Consider the following 22,599-nt stretch of genomic DNA (forward strand, 5'->3'; position numbering starts at 1 on the left):
TTGCACAGTCTCCTTCTAGGATCTCTTCTCTATATTTCTATGCATCTTAGTGTACAAGACCTTCTTACCCCTGTTCCCCCTCCCCCCCAGCCAGCATCACTCCACCCCTGCCCCCCCCCAAGCCAGCATCTCTCTCACCCCTGTCCTCCCTTTCCCTCCCCCCCCCTCCAAGCCAACATTTATTTTTTCCTAACCATCCACAGCCAGGATCTCTTACACTCTATCTCCCCTCTGCCCCAAACTTCATCTACTCCAAATGGATGCCCTGGACTTGCATATGCCCCTCTTCCTAAGTCTCCCCCCGTATCCCTCAGCAAAGCCGATTCGAACAGGCAACTTGCTACCAGCTCTACAGGCTTCCCTCCACCATGGTCCTGCCTGTGAAGAAAGAGGAAGCGACATCATAAAAGGCTGGAATGCGGAAGAGGGAAGCCTGCACCGGAATTCAGGCCACAGATGGCGAGAGGGCGTGCCGGGGCTTAATTCTGTGCAAATTCTGCTTTACACACAGTTGAACAGGATTCTGCAAGGAGTAGGGAATGTATTATGTTCCGAACATCTTGTGTGTGGTGCAGTGGTTAGAGCTGTAGCCTTGGCACCCACACTGCTCCTTGTGACCCTGGGCAAGTCACTTAATCCCCATTGCCCCAGATACATTAGATAGAGTGGGAGCCCGCCGGGACTGTGAGGGAATAATGCTTGAGTACCTGAATAATTTGTAATCCGCATAGAATTGTAGGCTATGCGGAATATAAATTATTTAAAAGAAAAACAAAGAAAGAATTGATAACAGCTGTTTATCATTTATTTTTGAAGCCTTTTTCTGGCTACCTACCTCCATAAGTTGGATGGTTCCTCTACAGTTCACCGTGAAATACAGTAAAGGTTTCTCAACAGATTCTCCAACTGCCTTTAACCCCGCAAAATGCAGAACTGCAAAAAAGTTGTGCTGGTGGAAAAAAATAGAAATTCAGCCTTGCTAATAACTCCTTAGTCCATTATTAAAATAACATGGAAGGAAAACGTCCTTTAAGAACTCAAAAAGATGTGATCACAAGCCAAATTTTCAATTGGAAACAGAATGTGGAAACACCTATAACACGATCTGTCATTTTACACCTGCCAGTAGAATGCATTCAAATTCCCTTAACAATCTGGGCCTCTAACTATGCTTGGGAGTAAATGTTTCTCTCTTAAATATTTAGTTATTTGTTTTCTATCCTGTTTCTCCAAAATTATATAGTTAACAGGTTACAATTTGCCTAATTACAGTACAAGTTTATAATACAAGGTTGTATCCTAACTTGATACAAACTAGCTGTCTAATACCAACAAATAGAGTTTACAGGTTACAATTTGCCATAGTTATCCTTAATAGTGCACTTTTTTTAATCCTAACTAGACGCACATATGCGCATCTTGTTTTTGCATCATCGCATTGACTGGAGAGCCTATACATTTACTCAAACCACCACTTGATATAACTTAGAAGACTCTCAAGACTCCTGAAGCAGGCCTGTTTGGCTGAAACGTACATGTCGAGTCATTGAGTTATTGGATGAATAAAGTCATTTGAACCATCGGATGAGTAAAAGGACATTTTTACAATAGTTTGTGGTAATCAGTCTGTTTAGGACAATTTCACTCCTTATTTTATGCATTTGATTTTGTGGATTTGTTTCCCCTGTGTTATACCTCAGCATATTACTGACATGTTCAGCATATTACTTACTGACATGTTCAGAATATTACTGATATGTATCCTCAAGTCTGCTTACCTGACATCCTGACCTCCAAAGACCAGATGGTCTCTACAATAACCTTGCTTATTTGAGATCCTGACTTCCTTTATTTGAGTGACAACTGGATAGCATCAAAGAGACAATAAACTGCAACACCTCCTTGCTTATTTGAGATCCTGACTTCTTTGATCTCCACAGGACAGTAAGACCAGATGGTCTCTACAATAACCTTGCTTATCTGAGATCTGACCTCATTGATCTTCAAAGGACAGTAAAACTAAAACAAAAAAACAAAAAAACAAATTGGTACCAGAAGTGGGGTAGGTCATGTGGTCACAAAAGCACCAGATAAAACATGGGGTTGAGGAGCAGGCTCCCAATCCTTTTGAAAGTGGGGATCCACATGAATTATGTGCCTCCTTACAAAAGGTGAAAATCTCAAAAGGAGAAGAGCAAGAAATAATTTCTAGACAAGGAAGGATGATTTTGTCAGACTGGAGGAATTTGCATGAAGCTAAACAGAAATTACAATTGAAATTAGAAGAGCTGGAAAAGAAAAGGTATAATCAACAGCATGCCATTACAATGCTACAATGTCAGAATAAGTTGTTAATGGATAAGGTAGAAACCTATCAAAATGTAACAGAAAAGTCAGCTATGCAATATGCACGATATAAATACAAGAAACGGAGGTGGAAAGTGAGTTACAGAAAAGTTAAAATCTTAATTTATCATCTGCCGAATGATTGGAATCCAAACAAACGGGATGGGAATATTTGGGATTCAAATTCTAATAACAGTGAGGAGGATATATGTGTTAAAGGAGAACAGGCAGAAAGTTTAGAAGCAGAGCCTGTGAGGAGACAAAGATTACAGGGAAATCTGCAAACAGGAGAAAATCTAACTAGAGATAATGTTAGGGAGGATGTTACTCCACATGAAATCATGGATATGATGGCACGCCTTACACAGCAGCCTGGGGAACCACTAATACAGTGGGTAGTTCGGGTGCAAGGAGCTGGGCGCAGCAGGGATTATGTTAGATGCCACAGATGCCCCTAAATTTGTTCAAATTAGTCAAGAAGTAGCAGTGCAACATGCTTTGCGGGAGGATCCTTATCCTGCAAAAATTGCCCAATGGTCTTTATTAGAGATAATTAGTAGGGGTGTCACGTGCAGTGTTCCCTCTAAGCGGGCGGGTGTTGTGAGCAAACTTTTTTCACTGTGAGCTAAAAATATCGGGCGCCAGCAAGTTATGAGCCAAATAAATATGTTGTCAAAGTTGCTGATACATGAGGACGAGGTATTCAAAGGAATTTTAGGCCTACACGCTAAATTAAATAACGTTAAATAATATTTTTAAGAACACAGAAATTGTAGGGATGAAATGATATCTTAATAAATGTTTTACAACAAATGTAGTTATGTCTGTTACATCCATATGTGTAAACTGTAAATTAAAAACAGTCCAGAAGACAATACGTTTGATGCTTTCAATTTCTAGACCAGTGTTTTTCAACCTTTTTTGGGCAAAGGCACACTTGTTTCATGAAAAAAATCACGAGGCACACCACCATTAGAAAATGTTAAAAAATTTAACTCTCTGCCTATATTGACTATATATAAAGTAATTCTCTTGAATAGGAATCAAATAAACACAAAGAAAGTATTTTATAATTACTTTATTATGAAATAAAAATTATAAAAATTATAAAATACTTTATTCAGTGCGAAACCTGGGCCTGTTTGGCTGAACACAAAGCTGATATTCTGGCTGGAATGGAAGAAAGACACACACGTAGCTCTTCGTCAACAGCTCTCAGTCTCTCTCTGTATTTGGTTTTTATAGCATACAAAAATAGACAAATATACCCTCCATCCTTTTTATTAAACCACAATAGCAGTTTTTAGCGCAGGGAGCTGCGCTGAATGCCCAGCACTGCTCTTGACGCTCATAGGCTCCCTGCGCTAAAAACCACTATTGCGGTTTAGTAAAAGGGGACCATATTGTAAAATATAGACAGCAGATATAAATTCAGAACTGTGCATAGTAAGTGAAGGGAAGTTTTCATCTCTGGGAATTTACCCAGTTAACTATTAAGTTATTTGGGCAAATTCCTTTGAAAACTGTGGTAATACTGCCTCCACTTTGCTAAATTTAAAATAAAATCATTTTTCCTACCTTGTCTGGTGATTTCTGGTTGCACTTTCTTCTTCTGACTGTGCATCCAATCTTTCTTCCCTTCTATCAGCCTGTATGCTTTCTCTCCTCCACACCTCATTCCCTCCCCCAACTTTTTCTTCCTCTCTCCCTGACCTTTCTTTCTTTTTTTCTGTTTCTCTTCTTTCCTTCTGTTTCCCTGCCTGCCCCCTTTCTTTCTTTCTCCCAGCCTCCTGTCCAGCAGTAACTCTCTTCCCTTCCTCCCCTCCCAGCAGCATCTCTCCTTCTCCCTCTCCAGTAGCAGCTGTCCCTTTTTTTCCTAGCCCAGCAGCTTCCCAGATTCCTTTCCCTCCTCCCCTCCCAGATGCATCTCTCCTTCTCCTTCTCCCTCTCCAGTAGCAGCTGTCCCTTTTTTTTCCTGGCCCAGCAGCTTCCCAGATTCCTTTCCCTCCTCCCCTCCCAGAAGCATCTCTCCTTCTTCTCCTTATCCAGTAGCAGCTGTCCCTTTTTTCCTTGCCCAGCAGCTTCCCAGATTCCTTTCCCTCCTCCCCTCCCAGAAGCATCTCTCCTTCTTCTCCCTCTCCAGTAGCAGCTGTCCTTTTTTTTCCTGGCCCAGCAGCTTCCCAGATTCCTTTCCCTCCTCCCCTCCCAGATGCATCTCTCCTTCTCCCTCTCCAGTAGCAGCTGTCCCTTTTTTTTCCTGGCCCAGCAGCTTCCCAGATTCCTTTCCCTCCTCCCCTCCCAGAAGCATCTCTCCTTCTCCCTTTCCAGTAGCAGCTGTCCCTTTTTTCCCCTGCCCAGCAGCTTCCCAGACTGATAGTGGTTTTCTCCCCTCCCAGCAGCTCTTCTTACTTCCCAGCGCAGCGATTCACGAAGGCAGCCTCGGGTCCTTTGTTGTGTCGCGCCGCCTCTGAGGAAAGAGGAAGTTGCATCATCAGAGGCAGCCGCGACTCAGCAAAAGCCCCGAGGCTGCCTTCGTGAATCGCTGCGCTGGGAAGTAAAGGAGAGCTGCAGAGAAGGGAGAAAGCCACTGTCGGAGGCTCCCCAAGATCTCTCCGGCCCAGCGCACGCTTCCGATGCTGATCTTGCCGGTCCTACGCGGACCGGCAGGAAGTTCAAATGAGTCAATCTTGCCGGTCCTGCGCTGTGACGAGAAACTTGTGCGCTGCGACCTAATATTTTGTGCGCCAGCGCACGCCAGCGCAGCTTAGCGGGAACACTGGTCACGAGGCGATATCCACTTGAATCTGATTGGCCCTCAAATGATAAGATTTGGTATACATTAAAAGATGCTCAAATGAGAATTAAGGAGGAGGCTATGAAGGCAGCCTTAGTAATAGGTCACGCTGACACATATATGTCATTACCTTTTACTGAGTCCATGAGAAATAAAATTATTAAGTATGCTGCATCGACATACAAACAGGTAATGATAACTTTGTTGATCAATCAAATAGACAGGACTATTTTGGAAGCCTTAGAAGTGGTCCAACAGTTAGGAGATCGGGGGGACTGGGGACCTCAAAATACTTTTGATAAAAAGAGAACAGGACAATCAAATTCAAACAGGGCTAAGCGGGTGTCTCGGAGGAATATGTTTTTGGCATTAATAAAAGATGGTGTAAAGAGGGAAGAAATAGATGGAAAAGATACCAGGACATTATGGGGAATGTACAAAAGTAGAGGACTGGGAAAGAAATCTATGCCTCAAGCACAAGTGAACAAAGGAGAGAGGGAGGATATTTGGGTGTCAACGGCTCCCCCTGAGGAAACTGCTTCCATTCTTTATCCTGATTTAAAAGGGTGGAAGTGTTGGGAGGATCAATAATGTGAATGCCAAGCCTCAGTGTGTGCCTGGACCAAATTAGAACAGCGTCCGCAGGTAGAGATAAATATTTAGTAGAAACCTGGGGAGCAACAGGTACAAGCTGTAGTGGACGCTGGGGTGTAGGAATATAAATATCAGGATTGGGGGGAAAATTATACAAGCAGGAAGAAAACTTTTACCAATTTTAAAATTGGACAATTACCAATTTGGGAATATACTGTATTAATCTATGTGATTCCTTGCCAAATATCCAAAAAGGGTTATCAGTAGTGGTGGGGAAACCAATAGTAGTACCGATCTCCACAAAAATTGTAAACATGATTCCTATAGTGGAGCAATGTCCAGAACAATTTGCATTCACTTGGCAAGGGAGGCAATATACATATACCAGACTACCACAAAAATACTTACATAGTCCCACTTTCTATCACAAGATTAAAGCAGAAAGTGGGCAAAAGGATGCCGAGAGGTGATAGAGAAAGCTAAACTTCCCTTCTCCCCAAAGTATAAAAAAAAAAAAAAAAACAGACTTGGGCCTTTTTGGATTTTGGAGGCAACATATTAAAGTTTTGTTAGATAGTATAAGGAAGTTGCACTCCAAGTAATTTTGCAAATGTGTCTTTTACCTCAAACACTAACATTGTGAACCACTGTACCTGCACGTAAACCTCTCTTGTATATTTTATAGATTAATACTTCCCTGCTTGCATTCTCTTACGATTGTGTGACAGAGCTTTGAAATGGAAGAAAAATAGAAAAGAAGACCAGTAAAACTATATGGAGCAATTAACTTAAGTTTCTATCTCTCTTTCTTTTAGAAGCTTAGTATCCAGATATGGTCAGGAGAACCAATCTCACTGTGCCATCTTTAAAATACATCCAGCACTGTGACCTGATAGTGGGAATCCAATGGATACCACATTTGTTTGTGACTCTTTTGATTAATAGGTGCTTATTTACAGATTAAATTCAACCCTGAATCATTACCGATGGAAGAAAGCATGCCGGAGCTCTGTGTTTGTCTGTTTCTGTTATGTGTTGTCTGTTTTAGCTTATGGGGTACCCCAACATTGCACATTGGCCATTTCCAGAGGTTATTCCATCCCTTCTATTAGTCCAAATGGTACCATATCCCTTTCCAAAAAAGATTCCCCCACATACCAGAAAGTATCTTATGAAAACCATGCTCACAATGATTTTATGCTATGGATCACAGGTAATCGAGGCCAGCAGCGTGCCAGATTTTAGGAATAAAGGGGACGCCCATGTGGGATCCCTACGTGGGTCAGGGCAAAGGGTCTATAGAGTGGGCAGACTTGATGGGCCTTGGCCCTTTTCTGCCGTCATCTTTCTATGTTTCTATACAGCCCAATGATAATTTAGTTAGGGGTTATATTATAAAAGGATATCTGAAGATAAATAATTAGAAAGCTTTATACCTGGTAAAATGGTGTTCATTGGTATTTGATATTTGCTAAATAAAATAAAAAATGGTCTCTCTTTATTTAACTTACCAGGTATAAACAGTGCAGTGCACATCTCTGACATAAGTTATTTTGGTATCACATTCTGTACGTGTGTATGGTCTCTCTTAAATGACATAATAATTATGTCCAGAACATAAAAAGGTGTATTTTCTGAATGTCCTACAGAATACCTTTAAGTGCATTAGTGTTGTTTCTCTTATCTCACACAAATACTACCTTACACACAAGTATTGTGTCAAATGTTAGCACATTCTGTACGTGTGTATGGTCTCTCTTAAATGACATAATAATTATGTCCAGAACATAAAAAGGTGTATTTTCTGAATGTCCTACAGAAGACCTTTAAGTGCATTAGTATTGTTTCTCTCATCTCACACAAATACTACTTTACACACAAGTATTGTGTCACATGTTCTCACCTTCTGTACATAAAGTGGTTTTTCTCCTTTTTCTCTTATCTTCTCTTTTACCACTAGGGGTGTTTATTGTAACTAAAGCATTGAAGCTAAATAGTCATGAGGAAATATTTTCCTTGAAAAATCACGTACTGGGAAATGTTATTCCATATAGACTTTCATCCTTTTGTGATAAAATTGGTCAGCTCTGCTTTCTCATTCTGATGATTTGGCTAACATGCTGGGTTAAGAGAAAATTTCACCAGATCGAGAAGATGATGACACGCAACCAGACATACAGGGCCATGAAGCTATTATGTGGCACCGACTTGGGAATAGAAGTGAGCCTATATCCTGCCACTTCACATTAGGGCTGGTCTCTGGGGGCAGTGCTCGTGAATCTTACATGAGTGAAGGCATGTGAGTGGCATAGCAAGCCTATTGAAACTGGAGCATAGCCAGACCCTAACCAAAGCTGCTAAGAAAAACAGGATACAAGATAACTGCAGTGATCGATGGTGAATATGAAGCTACCCTAAATGTATATAAGCCATGAGTAAGAGCACAAATATAATATTAATAAGATTATTAATTTCCATGATTCCCTATACGTGATACTTTCAAGTAAAATGCCTAATTAGCAAGAAATATTAGGGAATACAAGAATACCAGGTTTAGAACATAAGGAAATAATTTACCTTTACTTAAATGTAGAATCTGAAATACTGGCTGGCAAACAAGCAAAATTTGGCTCCAGAATAGCAGATGTATTTAGATGGGAAGGTGAATGGGTGCCAAATACTGTACATAATTATGAACTAACGCTACGATATGATCAGTTAATGTTACATGTCGTTAATGATATCACAAAGAACTTTATCGCATTGATTTAAAAACCACATCACATTCTGTACCCTTAGATAGAAAATGGTGTAAATTTTGAAATGAAACAATGTGTCCTTAGTACTGTTGAACTTGTGATTCCTGCTAGTCAAGCTCCCTTTTCAGTATGTTTACAGAATGTTAGTGTGTTGCAGTGAGCAAATAATGTAACTTATCATTTTTATGATTAATTTTTCTTTTGCCGAGGTACTTACTCCAATTGTTTTATTTCTAAAGCCTAGCAATTCTAAATAAAGCAAAACAGCAATGTAACCTTACTTTGCTACGGCATAAAATAGATACTGAATTTTGAAATACTAACTTGCATTCTGTGGCAGATCATATTGAAGCTACCACTGCACTCCATGGGTGGGAGGCTATTACTAGAGGCAGTGATATGGCATAAAAGGTGTTTCTTCATTTTGTACTCTATAAATTTGTTTAGCTATCTTTATGTGAACATTTCTTAATTGTCGGACACTCTCTCCCTTAATTCGGAGGACTTCTTAATTTGTAGGAGCAGACTTGAGTATCCAGGGGTGGAATGTTATACCTCAGCATATTACTGACATGTTCAGCATATTATTTACTGACATGTTCAGAATATTACTGATATGTATCCTCAAGTCTGCTTACCTGACATCCTGACCTCCAAAGAACAGTAAGACCAGATGGTCTCTACAATAATCTTGCTTATTTGAGATCCTGACTTCCTTTATTTGAGTGACAACTGGATAGCATCAAAGAGACAATAAACTGCAACACCTCCTTGCTTATTTGAGATCCTGACTTCTTTGATCTCCACAGGACAGTAAGACCAGATGGTCTCTACAATAACCTTGCTTATCTGAGATCTGACCTCATTGATCTTCAAAGGACAGTAAAACCAGATGATCATCAGTAAAGACAGATGGGAAAATACATCAAAAAGAAAGGGACAGTGACAAGTATCTGCTATCTTGACCTTTTTGACCTAGGAGTTGCCAAAACAAATAACAAAGGACCAGTACCAGCTGTCTTACTAAGAGGCAAGCAGTTTTCCCAGCTTTTCACCCAATATAAAAGACGGGACTTGCCTCTGACCTTAGAATCCAAGACGTCTCTAGGAACGGAAACCAAAAGAGGTCTAAAGGGGCAGTCTCCCGTGTCCTACTCGCCTATCCATTGAGGGATTCCGAATGGTGAAGGGAGGGTTTACGTGAGATACGGTGATGCTATTTTATTCTTATATATATATAAGTATAATAAAGTGTTATTGTTTATGTTTGATATTGTCTGTGTGCTTTTCTGAGTGTCACTGATCATCCCACTTGTCAGAAATTAGTGGCGGAACACCCTGCTTTATTCCATGATTGGTATAAAACACACACACGAACGACACCAATTGCTATAAATAAGTACAAAGGTGGCAATTTTTAGTGATAACCTGACTTTCAGAAGGAAAATTTCCCCCTGAGTTTTCCTTTGCTATTCTGCATTAGTTAAAACAGATGCAGGGACTGAAAAGGGTGTCCCTGCAAGGAAAAATATATGCAGTGTTGGCATATTGCACTGTTTCTTCAGAGGACAGAAATCAATTTTAAAAGGAGCTTTTTCAGTTTACCTGCAGAATTAACCTCCAAAATTGCCCCTAAACAGGATTCTAATTAGGAAGACCAGATAACTGTAAGGATTTATTTTAAGAGCTTACCTTCTCAAATAAGTTGCAGAGGTCTCTCATATCAAGCAGATCCACCTCCTCAAACTGAATCTTCTTCTTCACAATCTCCTCTACACGCTGAAGACTTTCTGGGAGACCAGTTTCTCCTGGGAAACACATTATTACAATCAGTATCACTGAGAGAGCTGATAAGATCATTATTTTCCAGTGCTTGAGATAAATTTTAAGGAGAAAAATGCCATTGCCAGTCAACTTTAGTGCTGGCATCCTTAATTTGATTAAATGCCCTTCACAAAATCTATTCAGGCTTAATAAAAGTAATTCTACATTTATATATGAAATGATTAATATATACATTGTTAGAATCTCTCACCTTTTTAAGTTTAAACGCTTTTTATTAAGAATCAAACAGCAATGTAAACAAACATCAAGAAAAACTGATATAAAAATGCAATATGTACAAGATACACATGCTCACAAAAAGTGTGATCCCCAGTAGAATCTCTCTCACCTTTAACTGCATTATGGAAATTGTCGATGACCACAGGAATGTAACCTGCTTCTATTAACTCTAGTACACAGTGGCTACCAATATAGCCTGCTCCTCCCGTAACAAGAACTTTTGCCGCCGCCATCTTCTCCTATAATAACACAAAACACTCATAATAGTAACAAAATCAAAGTAAGTCAGACAGGGAAAGAAGTAAAGAAAATATATGTGTTTCTGCTCTGTACTTCTATACCTGGTTTCTCACTTTAATTTGGGTTGTGCTATTAGGCCCACACGTAGAATCCACGTTTACCCATCCAAAAATAAAGGCCTGCCGTTATAAAAGATTCCTGGACAGAACTCTAGCTTTCCAGGCAGGTATACTGAACAACTGGCTGGGTAACATCATCATGCACTCCTCTTCCTATCTTAGTTTTAGAAAATTAGTAAAAACGAAACTTTTTAACCGATTTGTTACCTAAGAATTTTTTGTTCATTATCTCTCCTATTCTGTATACATGTATTCGTTGATTCCACATTGTAACTATGTCGCCGATTGTCCAGCTTTTCTTATTGTAAACTGCCTTGAACTACCATGGCTTTGGCGGTATATAACAATAAAATTATTATTATCATCTAGCAAATACCCAATACAAGAACTACCATCCCTTTGTGACCTTTCTGGTTGGTGAGCTTGCACGATGGTTGCTTTGCCAATCAGGTGGAACCATCCAAAACAAATCACTTAGAAACACAGAAAAATGAAGACGGATACAGACTATTTGGCCTATCTTGTCTGCCATCTACTATCCTTTCTTTAGAGATCCAATGTCCTTGTCCTAAGATTTCTTGAATTCAGATACACTTTGAGGGTAAATTTTATAAACAGCGTCCCGACTGTAGGCAGCGGTAGATGTCCTACTGCGGTCTAACCAGCCAATCGGGATGCACGTTTAAAAAAAACAAACAAAACACCCCAAGGCAGGCAGCCTACATTGTAGGCATCTTCGCGAGCCTAGGGAGGCTCATAGGGCCACCTAAGCTCGCCCAAGGCTAGGCGTCGACATGGTTTCACCCGGAAGTGGCCTAGGTGAGCTTAGGTGGCCCTCTGCATCTCTCTAGGGCTATGATAGGCGCCTGAAATGTAGGCCAGCAAAATGTGGCACGGAACCCATCCATTCCCACCCCACCCCTGTGAAGACAACCAGCAGGAGGGATGCCCACTACCTCCTGCTGTAACCCCTGAAACTATCCCACTCCCATATGTCTGTGGAGGAGGAGTGCCGAATTCCTTCTGCCACCACCTCCGAGACATCCCCCAGTAGGTGGGATGCCCTCCTGCCAGAACCCCATAAGACCTTTGGCAGGAGGGATGTCTAGTCCCTTCTGCCGGAACCCCCTTACCCCCCCCAAAACATCCCTGGCACCCCAAACCCCCACCTCCCAAGCCCACCCCGACCCCACTGGTACCTTTTTTATTTGGCCAGCCGGAAGGAAGCTTACTCCCTCTGGCCGGCAGGCCCGCCATTAAAAGGTGGCCCACCCCACCATTGATGGGGCCTTAGGCACATGGGCCAACCAGAATCTTAGGCTTCTCTCCCAGTGCATTCTGGGATGCACTGAGAATGGCCTAGGACTCTAATTGGCCATATCCCTTATTTCCTTTTCTTACTTAGTTGTTTGGCCTTCTGGCATCACTGAGTTCTTAATTGTCAGATTCATATTTAGTGGCTATGAGGAAGAAGTTCCATTTATATTATTGTTTTCACTGATTGTCCTTTTGTCTTATGAGAAATACTAGCTGACCAAGCAGCATGCCATTCTATGTGACAGAGCTCAGATTGGTGTGTGATCATGGCCCACAAGTTCCTGGATTCATCCTGAACTGAAACTATGGTAAATTTAACCAGTATACTGTTTATTATGTATATTGATATCAGATCCCTAGTGTGTACTGAGTTAGGATAGAAACTTGTATCAAAAAGTTGTATTATAACTATGGTAAATTGTAACCTGTTAATTGTATACTATGTATGTTAACCTGTAACCCGCTCTGAGCTTTTTTGGGGGGAAAAACAGGATAGAAAACAAATTAAATAAATAAATTTACTGGGCTTGTTTCCCTTTGTTCCTTCACAGATTCCAAACACTCAAAAAGATATTGCAATATTTACTATTCAGTCTATATTTATCTATCTATATCTATATATATACACACACATACATACATACACACACATATATCTTTCATTTGGCTTTGAACTGTGAGTAGGTTTTAAGGATTAGTTGCTGTTTATTATATCATAGCAAATCATTAGTCTATTCTCTCAGTTCTGTGATGGCAGAGCGATTATCTTTCATTATTTCCTTCATAGACAATAGTTTCTTTACTATTGACTAATGTTTTCTTGACATTTTTACCTAAAGCCACCCTAGATGGATGGGTCAGCTTTTGAGTCTTCTTGACCCTTCATTTAAACTTAAAGCATATGTTCAGCTCTCCCTTGCAGATTCATGTGAACACATATTCCAAAGGGAAGGTTCGCTTTAGGGAGATCAAAAGATTACTAATAAAAATAAATGATAATACAAGGGGGTGATGAAAAGCTCTCAGCCCTACCAAGAAGGGAATGATGTGGAGTCATAAAACTTACAAGTTATTCCACGTATTCACTCCTAAGTTCAACACACTTGGCACATTGTGACTGAAATTTCTATAACCCTTACAAGAAATTCTCTGTCTGGTCACTGAAATACTGCAATCACCTCCAAAATCACTCAAAAATTGTCACCCTTTCAAATTCTTTTTAAGGTTTGGAAACAGAAAAATCTGGATATATTAGCGACAGTGTGAGCTGAGGACTTGCATTGCCAGTTGACTGCTCAACAGTTACAACGGGTCCTGAAGAACATTCAGAAGGTGTCACCCAATATTACTCACTGGGAAATGCAATTGAAAATTGTTCTTAGACTTTATATTCCACTGGAACGTGCAGCCCGGTTGGGGATTACTGCGTCACATTCTTGCCCAAAATGCAATCAGGCTCACGCATCTTTGAGTCACATGTTTTGGGCCTGCCCCGCAATCCAACAGTTTTGGAGACATCTTGGCCTATATACCACATCGCTTTGGGGAAGGCGATGGCTTCTGCAACCGAGGGCGTTATTTGGATTTTATAATATAGCCTCGCCCAAACCCAGGGGAATGTCAGCATTTATCTCCAGAGCCCTTTTGATGGGGAAAAAAGCCATCCTCACCAATTGGCTCTCCTGTGATCTCCCCGTCATATGCACAATGGAGATCCCTAATGATAGTGCACGCAACACTGGAGAGACACATGGTGGGAGACTTGACTCTTGGCTTGGGTCGCAAATTTTGTCAGGTGTGGGAGCACTTCTGGCAGGACCTCACACCGCGTGCTCGCAGTAGACTTTTGAATCTTTAAGATTTTATTCCCACTGTTGGACCGGCCATGGATTCTTGGGGAGGGGAGGATTGGAGGGATACTGATTATATTGTTGAAAATGTTATTTCCTGAATGGTACTACTGTTTGTATTTGCTTCTTACTGCTGGAATAATAAAAATCATTTAAACATAAGGTTTGGAAACAGAAAACAGTCAGATGGTCTATGCCAGGGATCCTCAAATACAGTCCTCCAAGGTCATTTACCCGGTCCCCACTCTAGAGTTTACTGCTCATGTTCCTAACCATTGCTTACCTGCTCCATTATGGCTTTCTCACAAAAGCGCTCTGCAGCTCTCACCACTCCTCACTGCATGCTGCCAGTAACCCAGTCACCTGAGCTGGACGGCCAGACACATAGCGCAGACATCACATTTCCATGCCACGTGACCTATCAGCGGAGTGTGTGGGCTGGTGTGTACAGCCCTGCTGACGCTGGAAGAGTTTCTTGGAAGTTTGGTACAGCTGGTGGGAAACTTTTGACATTAGTGAGTTGCAGGATATTTGGGCTACTTTATTGCAGGGGCTTGGTAGTACTTCACTGAATGTTCCAAACTTCGGTATGCTGTTTCAGCAATTTTTGTGAATTCCAAACCTCCTTCTGGCACTCCAAAAGCTTTTCTCAGTATATTTCAAGCCTCATGCTGGTGTGCTCTGATAGCTTCTCTCTGTGCATTCCAAGACTCATTCTGACATTACCATCTACTTCTTTCTGCAGGTGTTTTAGAGTGCTTTGGTGTGATCCCCCATGACTATGTTAGTTTTTTTGCTGCTCCCGCATCATTAGTGTCGACCAGGGTAGTGCGGTGATGTGACGCACTGTGGCAGAGAACGTGCTGTACCATCATAAGTACACTGAGGCAGGCAGGTAGTAGCCAGCAATGCCATCAGTCAGGCCCTGAGCTCAGGCCAGGCCAGCAGGCCAAAATCAGTCAGTTGCCCACACCCTGGGCCTGACCAGAGCCCCACAGTACCAACAAAAAGTATGTGGACTCATTTCCGCCTGCCAGCCAGAACCCAGAAGCACAGGCCAGCAGCATAGCTATGTGTGTCCATCCCAAAGAAGTAATAGCCATTGTTCACCCTAGGAAACAATGTCAAGGAAAAGAAAAATTTGACTCCGAATGCAGGATATTCAAAGAACAGTGGACCTACAATTACTCATGCAGTACAAGGAGAGAGCTGTTTGTCTAGTATGCCAGGATTCAGTGGCTGTGTTCAAAGAATACCTATGTCTGTGAACAGGCTTTATCCAGAATGAAACATCTGAAATCTCCAACCAACTCCAGACTAATCGATGCACACTTGCATCATTGGCAGTAACAAACATGGAACCGGATATTGACTATTGTGGTATGCCTGCTAGGAGTGTCCTAAGGTAGCAGAGCCGGTTGATGCTGTTGGAGACATTCCAGCTTGGAGAAAACCAGAAAATCCTGAAACTGGTGTTTTCTCCAGAAGCACCAGAGGGAGCAAGAGAGCAGATGGGTCTGAAGTGCAATTCACATTGAACTGAAAGTAAATACAGTGGTACCTTGGTTTACGAGCATAATTCATTCCAGAAGCATGCTCGTAAACCAAAATACTCTTATATCAAAGCGAGTTTCCCCATAGGAAATAATGGAAACTCACTTTGATACGTTCCCACCCCCCGAGGCCAGTGGCTCTGCTCCATCCCCCTCCACCATGAGAACCAGTATTGCTCCCCCCCCCAAAGGCCCCCCCACCGTGCTCTGAAGTCCCCCAGACCCACCCGAACTCGCTTCTTACTTTCATCTCGGCCTCGGCACCAGCATGTCCTGTGCCTGAAGATTGGCCTCCTCTTCTGTGTTGGCCTTGAGCATCTGCGCATGCTCAAGACCTGCGAGTTCACGTTCTCTCCAAGAATTTCAGAGAGAGCTTGAACTCGCAGGCCAATCTTCGGGCACCGGCACCAACGCACAGGACATGCTGGTGCCAAGGCCGAGATGAAAGTAAGAAGCGGGTTCGGGTGGGTCTGGGGGACTTCAGATCGCAGCAGGGGGGTGCCAGATCGTGGGGGGGAGGGTGCCAGATCATGAGGGCATGCTCGTAAATCGAGGCACGCTCGGTTTCCAAGGCGCCAATTTTGCGAATGTTTTGCTCATCTTGCATAACACTCGCAAACCGGTGCACTCGTAAACTGAGGTACCACTGTCGTTTTAATCAGGAAGCAAGCAGCTGCAGAGTGCTAGAACTCCTTCACCTGGTGGTTGTGGGTGGGGTACTTGCCTTTTAAATGCTAACTGCACTGCTAAGAGGAGGAGGTGTCCTAGGACAGGAAAAGAGAGTGGTCCAGACTGAGGAGGTATCGAAACCACATGGCCAGAGAGAAGCCAAGGCTGAGGGTAAGGCAACAGGAGATTTGCCATAAACCATGACTAAGAGAAGCAAATGCAGACCAACAAGCCTTAGAGGGTTGTTTGAACTAAGGCAAGTGAGATTATGATGAAATGTTGACCGTGTTTAAAAGTGAAGTGGTTTTGCCTCTTGCTGATGACCAGTGCTAGAGACTTTTGAGTTTTTTTCTTTTGCAATAAGGAACTCTTTGCTACACAGTATTGTGTGATACCCAGGTTCTAGGAGGAACCATTGAAAGTTTTATTTTTCTTGTGGGTTTTTTTCTCTGGGATTGTGTAAAAGACTGACTAGTGCAGAAGCACAGGAGCTATGCTGATTAGCACAGCTCTGAGAATAAGGGGGGGGGGGTTGTTTTCTTTCCTGCCCTAACTCACCGAGATTTATATGTTTGAACTTGGGGTAAGAACAGAACTCTTTTGCAAAGATTCTACCTGGGTGCACTTCCTGCCTGTTCTACATGTGGCTTAAAGAACACCTGAAGGGAAGACTCTGAGGCACAGAGAAACCCAGGAACTGTTTCCAAACATTTTTCTTTTTTTTGTTGCAAGTATAAAAACTGATGCTGAAATTTCCTTTGATTGGGAGCATGTGAATTGTATTCTGATTTTTGTCTTTTGAATTGTTCTGTTTGGACTGTCTTTTGAGGCTGGAAAAAGCCTTTTTGAACTTAGTTATAATAAAGCATAGCTCATATTTCAGTTACAGATGGTGTGTAGGTTCCTAATGGTTAATCACCAGTACTCAGTCTCCTAAAACCTGTGTGACCCTTAGAGGCGCATGCTAGCCCTTGTCATGTGCCACTTAGACCAGCTGCGGCCGGAGGGTGGTTGTGACACTATCTCATTAGCCAAAAGCAGGCCCACATTTCCCACTGAAAATACTGGTAAGTTTATGTTGATTAAATTGTATTTCATGGGTTGGGTTGATTTTTTTGCACTACAAATAAGATATGTGCAGTGTGAATGAGAATTTGTTCAAGGTATTTGGGGTTTTTTTCAACTATAGTCCAGCCTCCAACAGTCTGAAGGACCGTGAACTGGCCCCCTGTTTAAAAAGTTTGAGAACCCCTGGTCTATGCACTGAAACCCCAACTGCTTCAAAACTCCCATTGTTTTGCCAGCCTTGTAAGCAGGTGCATTGTCTTGCAAAAAGAGAACTCCTTTCTGCAGCTTCCTTTTCCTTTTGTCTTTCAATGCCTCCTTTAATTGGCACAGCAAGTTACAGTAGCATTCTGCATTAACTATTTGGCCCCTTGGAAGATAGTCAGTCATTACTACATCTTCCTGATCTCAAAACACTTTGGCCATGACCTTTCCTGCTGACTTTTGGATCTTGAATTTCCTTGGCCTTGGAGATCCTGAGTGCTGACATTGCATGGACTAATGTCTCAGGATCATAATGGTGTAACCATGTTTCATCAACAGTAACTAGTCATTCCAAAACAATTGCACCAGTTCGCTGAAAATGCTGTAAAATCAACTTGAACGTGTCCACTAAATGTCATTTCTTATCAGCATTCAATCATTTGGGCACCCACTTGGCCGACAGCTTCTACATACCCAGCTGCTCTAGGATTAACACCCAACGCATTCCCTGAACATCTGTAGTGTCTCATCAATTGTTTTAGCTGATATTTGCCAAACTGCCAAAATCAGGTCATGGACATAGTCAACAATTTCAGAAACTGACACCATTTGAGGCCTCCCAGACTTTTGTGCATCTTCAGTCTCAAACTCCACACTGAAAGTTTGCACACCACTTTTTCACTGTGGAGTATGATGGGCATTTGTCACTCAATGTTTGCATCAAACATTCACGAATTTCCTTTGGAGTTTTCTTCTGCAGGAATAGGAACTTCATGACGGCTCAGAGTTCCACACATTTCATCAACATGGTTAAATCAACAATTTGAAACAATGTCAAACATAGTATTATGATTCTGCAAACTGGTACTTTGCAAAATAACACTCTTTTCAGCTATAGTGGCAAAATAACACTCAGAACTTAGGAATAAAGGATGTCTGGGGCAGTACTTGGAGAGACCTCCCAGGAAAGGAACTTGGGAGTTCCGATCGACAAGTCGATGAAGCCATCTGCACAATGCGCTGTGGCAGTGAAAAGGGCGAACAGAAAGCTAGGAATGATCAAGAAGGGGATCACGAACAGATCAGAGGTTATCATGCCGTTGTACCGGGCCATGGTGTGCCCTTACCTGGAGTATAGCGTCCAGCACTAGTCGCCGTACATGAAGAAGGACACGGTACTACTCAAAAGGGTCCAGAGAAGAGTAACTAAAATGGTTAAGGGGATGGAGGAGTTGCCGTACAGTGAGATTGGAGAAGCTGGGCCTCTTTTCCCTTGAAAAGAGGAGACTGCGAGGGGACATGATCGAAACATTCAAAATACTGTAGGGAACAGACTTAGTAGAGAAAGACAGACTGTTCACCCTCTCCAAGGTAGGGAGAACGAGAGGGCACTCTCTATATTGAAAGGGGATAGATTCCGTACAAACATAAGGAAATTGTTCTTCACCCAGAGAGTGGTAGAAAACTAGAATGCTCTTCCGGAGTCTGTTATAAGGGAAGACACCCTCCAGGGTTTCAAGACAAAGTTGGACAAGTTCATGCTAAACTGGTGAGACTGAACTCATTTGGAGCACTGGTCTTGACCTTGGGGCTGCCACGTGAGCAGACTGCTGGGCAGGATGGACCATTGGTCTGACCCAGCAGCGGCAATTCTTATGTTCTTATGTTTACTGAGAAATCTTCATTACGTATATTTGTAAAAGGATACTTGGGAGCTCTCTACTTAGGTGGCTGTCTTAGTTTATGCTTAAGAGAGCATCCCAAGACAAATGAAGCTAACAGCTTATTCAAAAAGCCCCAAAGCAGTGTATAGGCAATTAATTCACTTGTGCAAGAATATTTACTTGCCACATGAAAGCTCTTATACAATTATTGAGTCCACATAAATGAATAAACTAAAATACTGAAGTGTAGATACCTGGGAAACATACTGAATACAAATTTACAGATAGACTTTTGTTAACTTGAAATGACCTATTACTGTCAACATTTGCTCTCTCTGGTCTCGACACCACTAGTAGCTCCCACCCTTTGGAATTTCAGCCTTTACTTTTTAGACTAGAACACTGCCACCAAAATTTCAAACAAGGACTGAAGACTTTCTTGTTCAGAGATGCATTTTAGATTTAAACTCTATTATACATAGTTGAGTCACATTATGACCACCGCTTACCTCCGATGTCAGGGATGCAGAGCTAATGGACGAATGCATGTGTTGTGTGCAGACTTCATAGGTACATAAGGTGGGGTGGCAGCAAGATGCCAATATAGCAACTGTGGCTGTCATGGGGAAAAAGCGTGATTTATCAGACATTGAAAAAGGCATGATCACCGGCTACTGGGCCAATGGTGGCAACATTTTGGAAATGGGGGAGTTTGTGGACTTTTCACAGGCTGCTGTGGTTAAAGTGTACCATGAGTAGACGAATGGAACCTTTTCGACGACACAAAGTGGTAACTGTGGGGCAGCATTAGCCATTGATGCGAGGTGAACACTGGTTGTGCAACTCACTGTCCAAATGTGTCCAAAATGATTGTGAAGCGAACCCGGTTGCAAATGGGGTTTCAGAGCAGATGGCTAGTGACAGCACCCATGTTCATGAGGGTTCTGCACAGGAGTACCGACACTGGACTTGCACCGATTGGCAGAGGGTTGCTTTCTCTGATGAATCGTTTATTACATTTGATATACCACCTTAGTTGCAGCACAATTCAAGGCGGATTACAATAAAATATCTAATCTAATCTTCCATTTGCGAGTCACACAAACCTCAACAAGCTCAAGGCGACTGAACAGAGAGGTCAGGAGGGAAAAGGAAAGAGGAGGAAAGTGGGGGGGGGAAGAGACATGAGGCTTAGGTGGTAGGGGGGCGACAGGTAGAGGCTGAAACATTTAGTTGTCAAAGAAGTGAGACTTCAGGCTTTTTCTGAAACAGGTGCGATTTGTTTCTTTCCCGATTGCTTCTGGAAGGTTGTTGCAGATTTTTACTCCCAGGTAAGTTAGCATGGTGTGGAAGATTCACTTGTAGTGGATGGTAGGTTTAGTTAAATTCTATTAAGGAGTCTTCTGGAAGTAGACCAGACTGAAGAGAATAGCTGGATGAGGGGAGCCGCTGAGTTTCCATACAGTAAGATGCATGAGGTTTTGAAGTTTATTCAGGATGATATTGGAAGCCAGTATAGTTGTTTGAAGGTAGAGATTGAATCATATTTCTTTAGTTTGAAAATTAGTCTAATGGCAGTGTTCTGGATGACCTGCAGTTTGTGGATTAGAAAGGTGCTGATGCCTAAGTAGGCGTAATTGCAATAGTCTAGTTGAGGTAAAACCATCATCTGGACAATATACTGTATATCAAATAAAACAAAAAGTAAATGAAAAATAAAAAAAGAACACTATTAAAATAGGTTAGCACAATACTTTAATACAGAATACATAAAACCATTCATGTTCTATCACTGCAAAATTGTGTTATCTATTATCAGGTTAACAAAAAGCATGTTCGAAAATATAAGTCACATTTTGAGCTCCATCAAACGGATGGACATTGGTGTGTCAGGCATGAAACACCCAGCAACCATTGTTGGATGTATACAAGCTGGTGGCGGCAGCGTTTTGGTCCGGGGAATGTTTTCTTGGTATGGTCTGGGTCCCTTGATATCAATGGAAGGAACTCTCAACTGATATGAGTATCTCTCCATCCTTGCCGATCAAATATACCCGTACATGTTGACGGTCTTATGGCCGATGGGATCTTTCAACAGGACAATGCAACATGTCATACTGCCAGAATGGTTCATAAGTGGTTCGCAGAGCATGACCAAGACTTCCAGCTACTTCCCTTGCATCCAAATTCCTCAGACCTTAATCCAATCGAGCACATTTGGGACCACTTCAATCAACATGTTAGACAACTGAATCCACCACCACCCTCCAGTCAGCAACTGTCGGTCGCACTGCATCAGTGTGTCTCAAATTTCCTTGAGCCAGGGCACACTAATGGTAGTGGCCATGGCTCAAGTCACCCAGAAATGTGCGGATGTCGCCGTGATGACATCAAGCGCATGTGTGACATCATCACAGTGACATCCATGCATTTGCAGAGGCCCTCCAGACAGGCCCTGAAATGCCAGTAGAGGGTGCCAGCAGGGAAGTCTAACAAATACCCCCAACCACAGACCTCCCAGATCCCACCCCCTTTACTATTTGTAATGCAATTTTTTTCCATTCATTTTTCATATACACACAGCAGATATAAATTCTCAAAACTGACACATTTCAATCACTATATTGAAAATAAAACCATTTTCCCTACCTTTGTTGTCTGATGACTATTTCTCTGTGCTTTTAATTGTGTTTCCAGGACCTTCTTATCCATTGACTGCTTTTCTCTCCTTCTTCACTTTCTGCCTTGCATTCATCTTTAGCATTCAATATTTCTATTTTTCTACTTTCTTCTCAGAATCTACAATTCCATGTTTTCCCTTCCTATCTCTCTCTCCTTCCTTCCCTATTTCCATGGTCTGACATCTCTCTCCTTCCCCCCCCAGTGGTCCGACATCTCTCTTTCCTTTCCTCCCTTCCCAGTCTGGCATCTCTCTCCTCTCCTTCCCATAATCTGGCATCTCTCTCTACTACCACTACTATTATTATTTCTATAGCGCTACTAGACTCCCCTCCTTCCCTTCCATTTCCTGGTCTTGCATCTCTCCCTTCACTTACATTACATTACTGCTCCCCCCACCCCCCAGTGTAACATTTCTCTTTCCCTTCCTCCTTTCTGCCTCCTGCAGTCCATCTCCCTTCCTCCTTTCTGGCCTCCCTCCTAATCCAACATTTCTCCCTCCTTTCCACCAGTCCAACATTTTTTCTCTCTTCTTCCTGCATGCTTCTTCTCTGGTCCTCCTTCCCTCCCCCAACCAACATCTCTCTCCCCCCTTCCTCAGAGTGTAACATTTCTTCTTCTCTTTATGTCCTCCCCATCCATCTCGCCCTCTCCATGAGTCCAGCATGCTTTCTCTCTCTGT

The 22,599-nt window shown here is 42.2% G+C and overlaps 1 protein-coding gene across 1 annotated transcript in view; it reads right to left on the reverse strand.

The window, feature by feature from the left end:
- Positions 1 to 20,226, reverse strand: part of GALE (UDP-galactose-4-epimerase) — a 103,565-nt gene extending 83,339 nt beyond the window's left edge. Inside the window, exons 1-4 of the mRNA XM_033956360.1 lie at positions 19,748 to 20,226; positions 10,667 to 10,796; positions 10,186 to 10,301; positions 836 to 949 (exon numbers count right to left, since the gene is read on the reverse strand). Coding sequence (XP_033812251.1) covers positions 836 to 949; positions 10,186 to 10,301; positions 10,667 to 10,796; positions 19,748 to 19,900 — 513 coding nt within the window. The 5' untranslated portion in view covers positions 19,901 to 20,226. The remainder of the gene's footprint in view (positions 1 to 835; positions 950 to 10,185; positions 10,302 to 10,666; positions 10,797 to 19,747) is intronic.
- Positions 20,227 to 22,599: the final 2,373 nt, after the last annotated feature.

Source organism: Geotrypetes seraphini, chromosome 8, assembly GCF_902459505.1.
Source record: "Geotrypetes seraphini chromosome 8, aGeoSer1.1, whole genome shotgun sequence".
Lineage (NCBI taxonomy): Eukaryota > Metazoa > Chordata > Amphibia > Gymnophiona > Dermophiidae > Geotrypetes > Geotrypetes seraphini.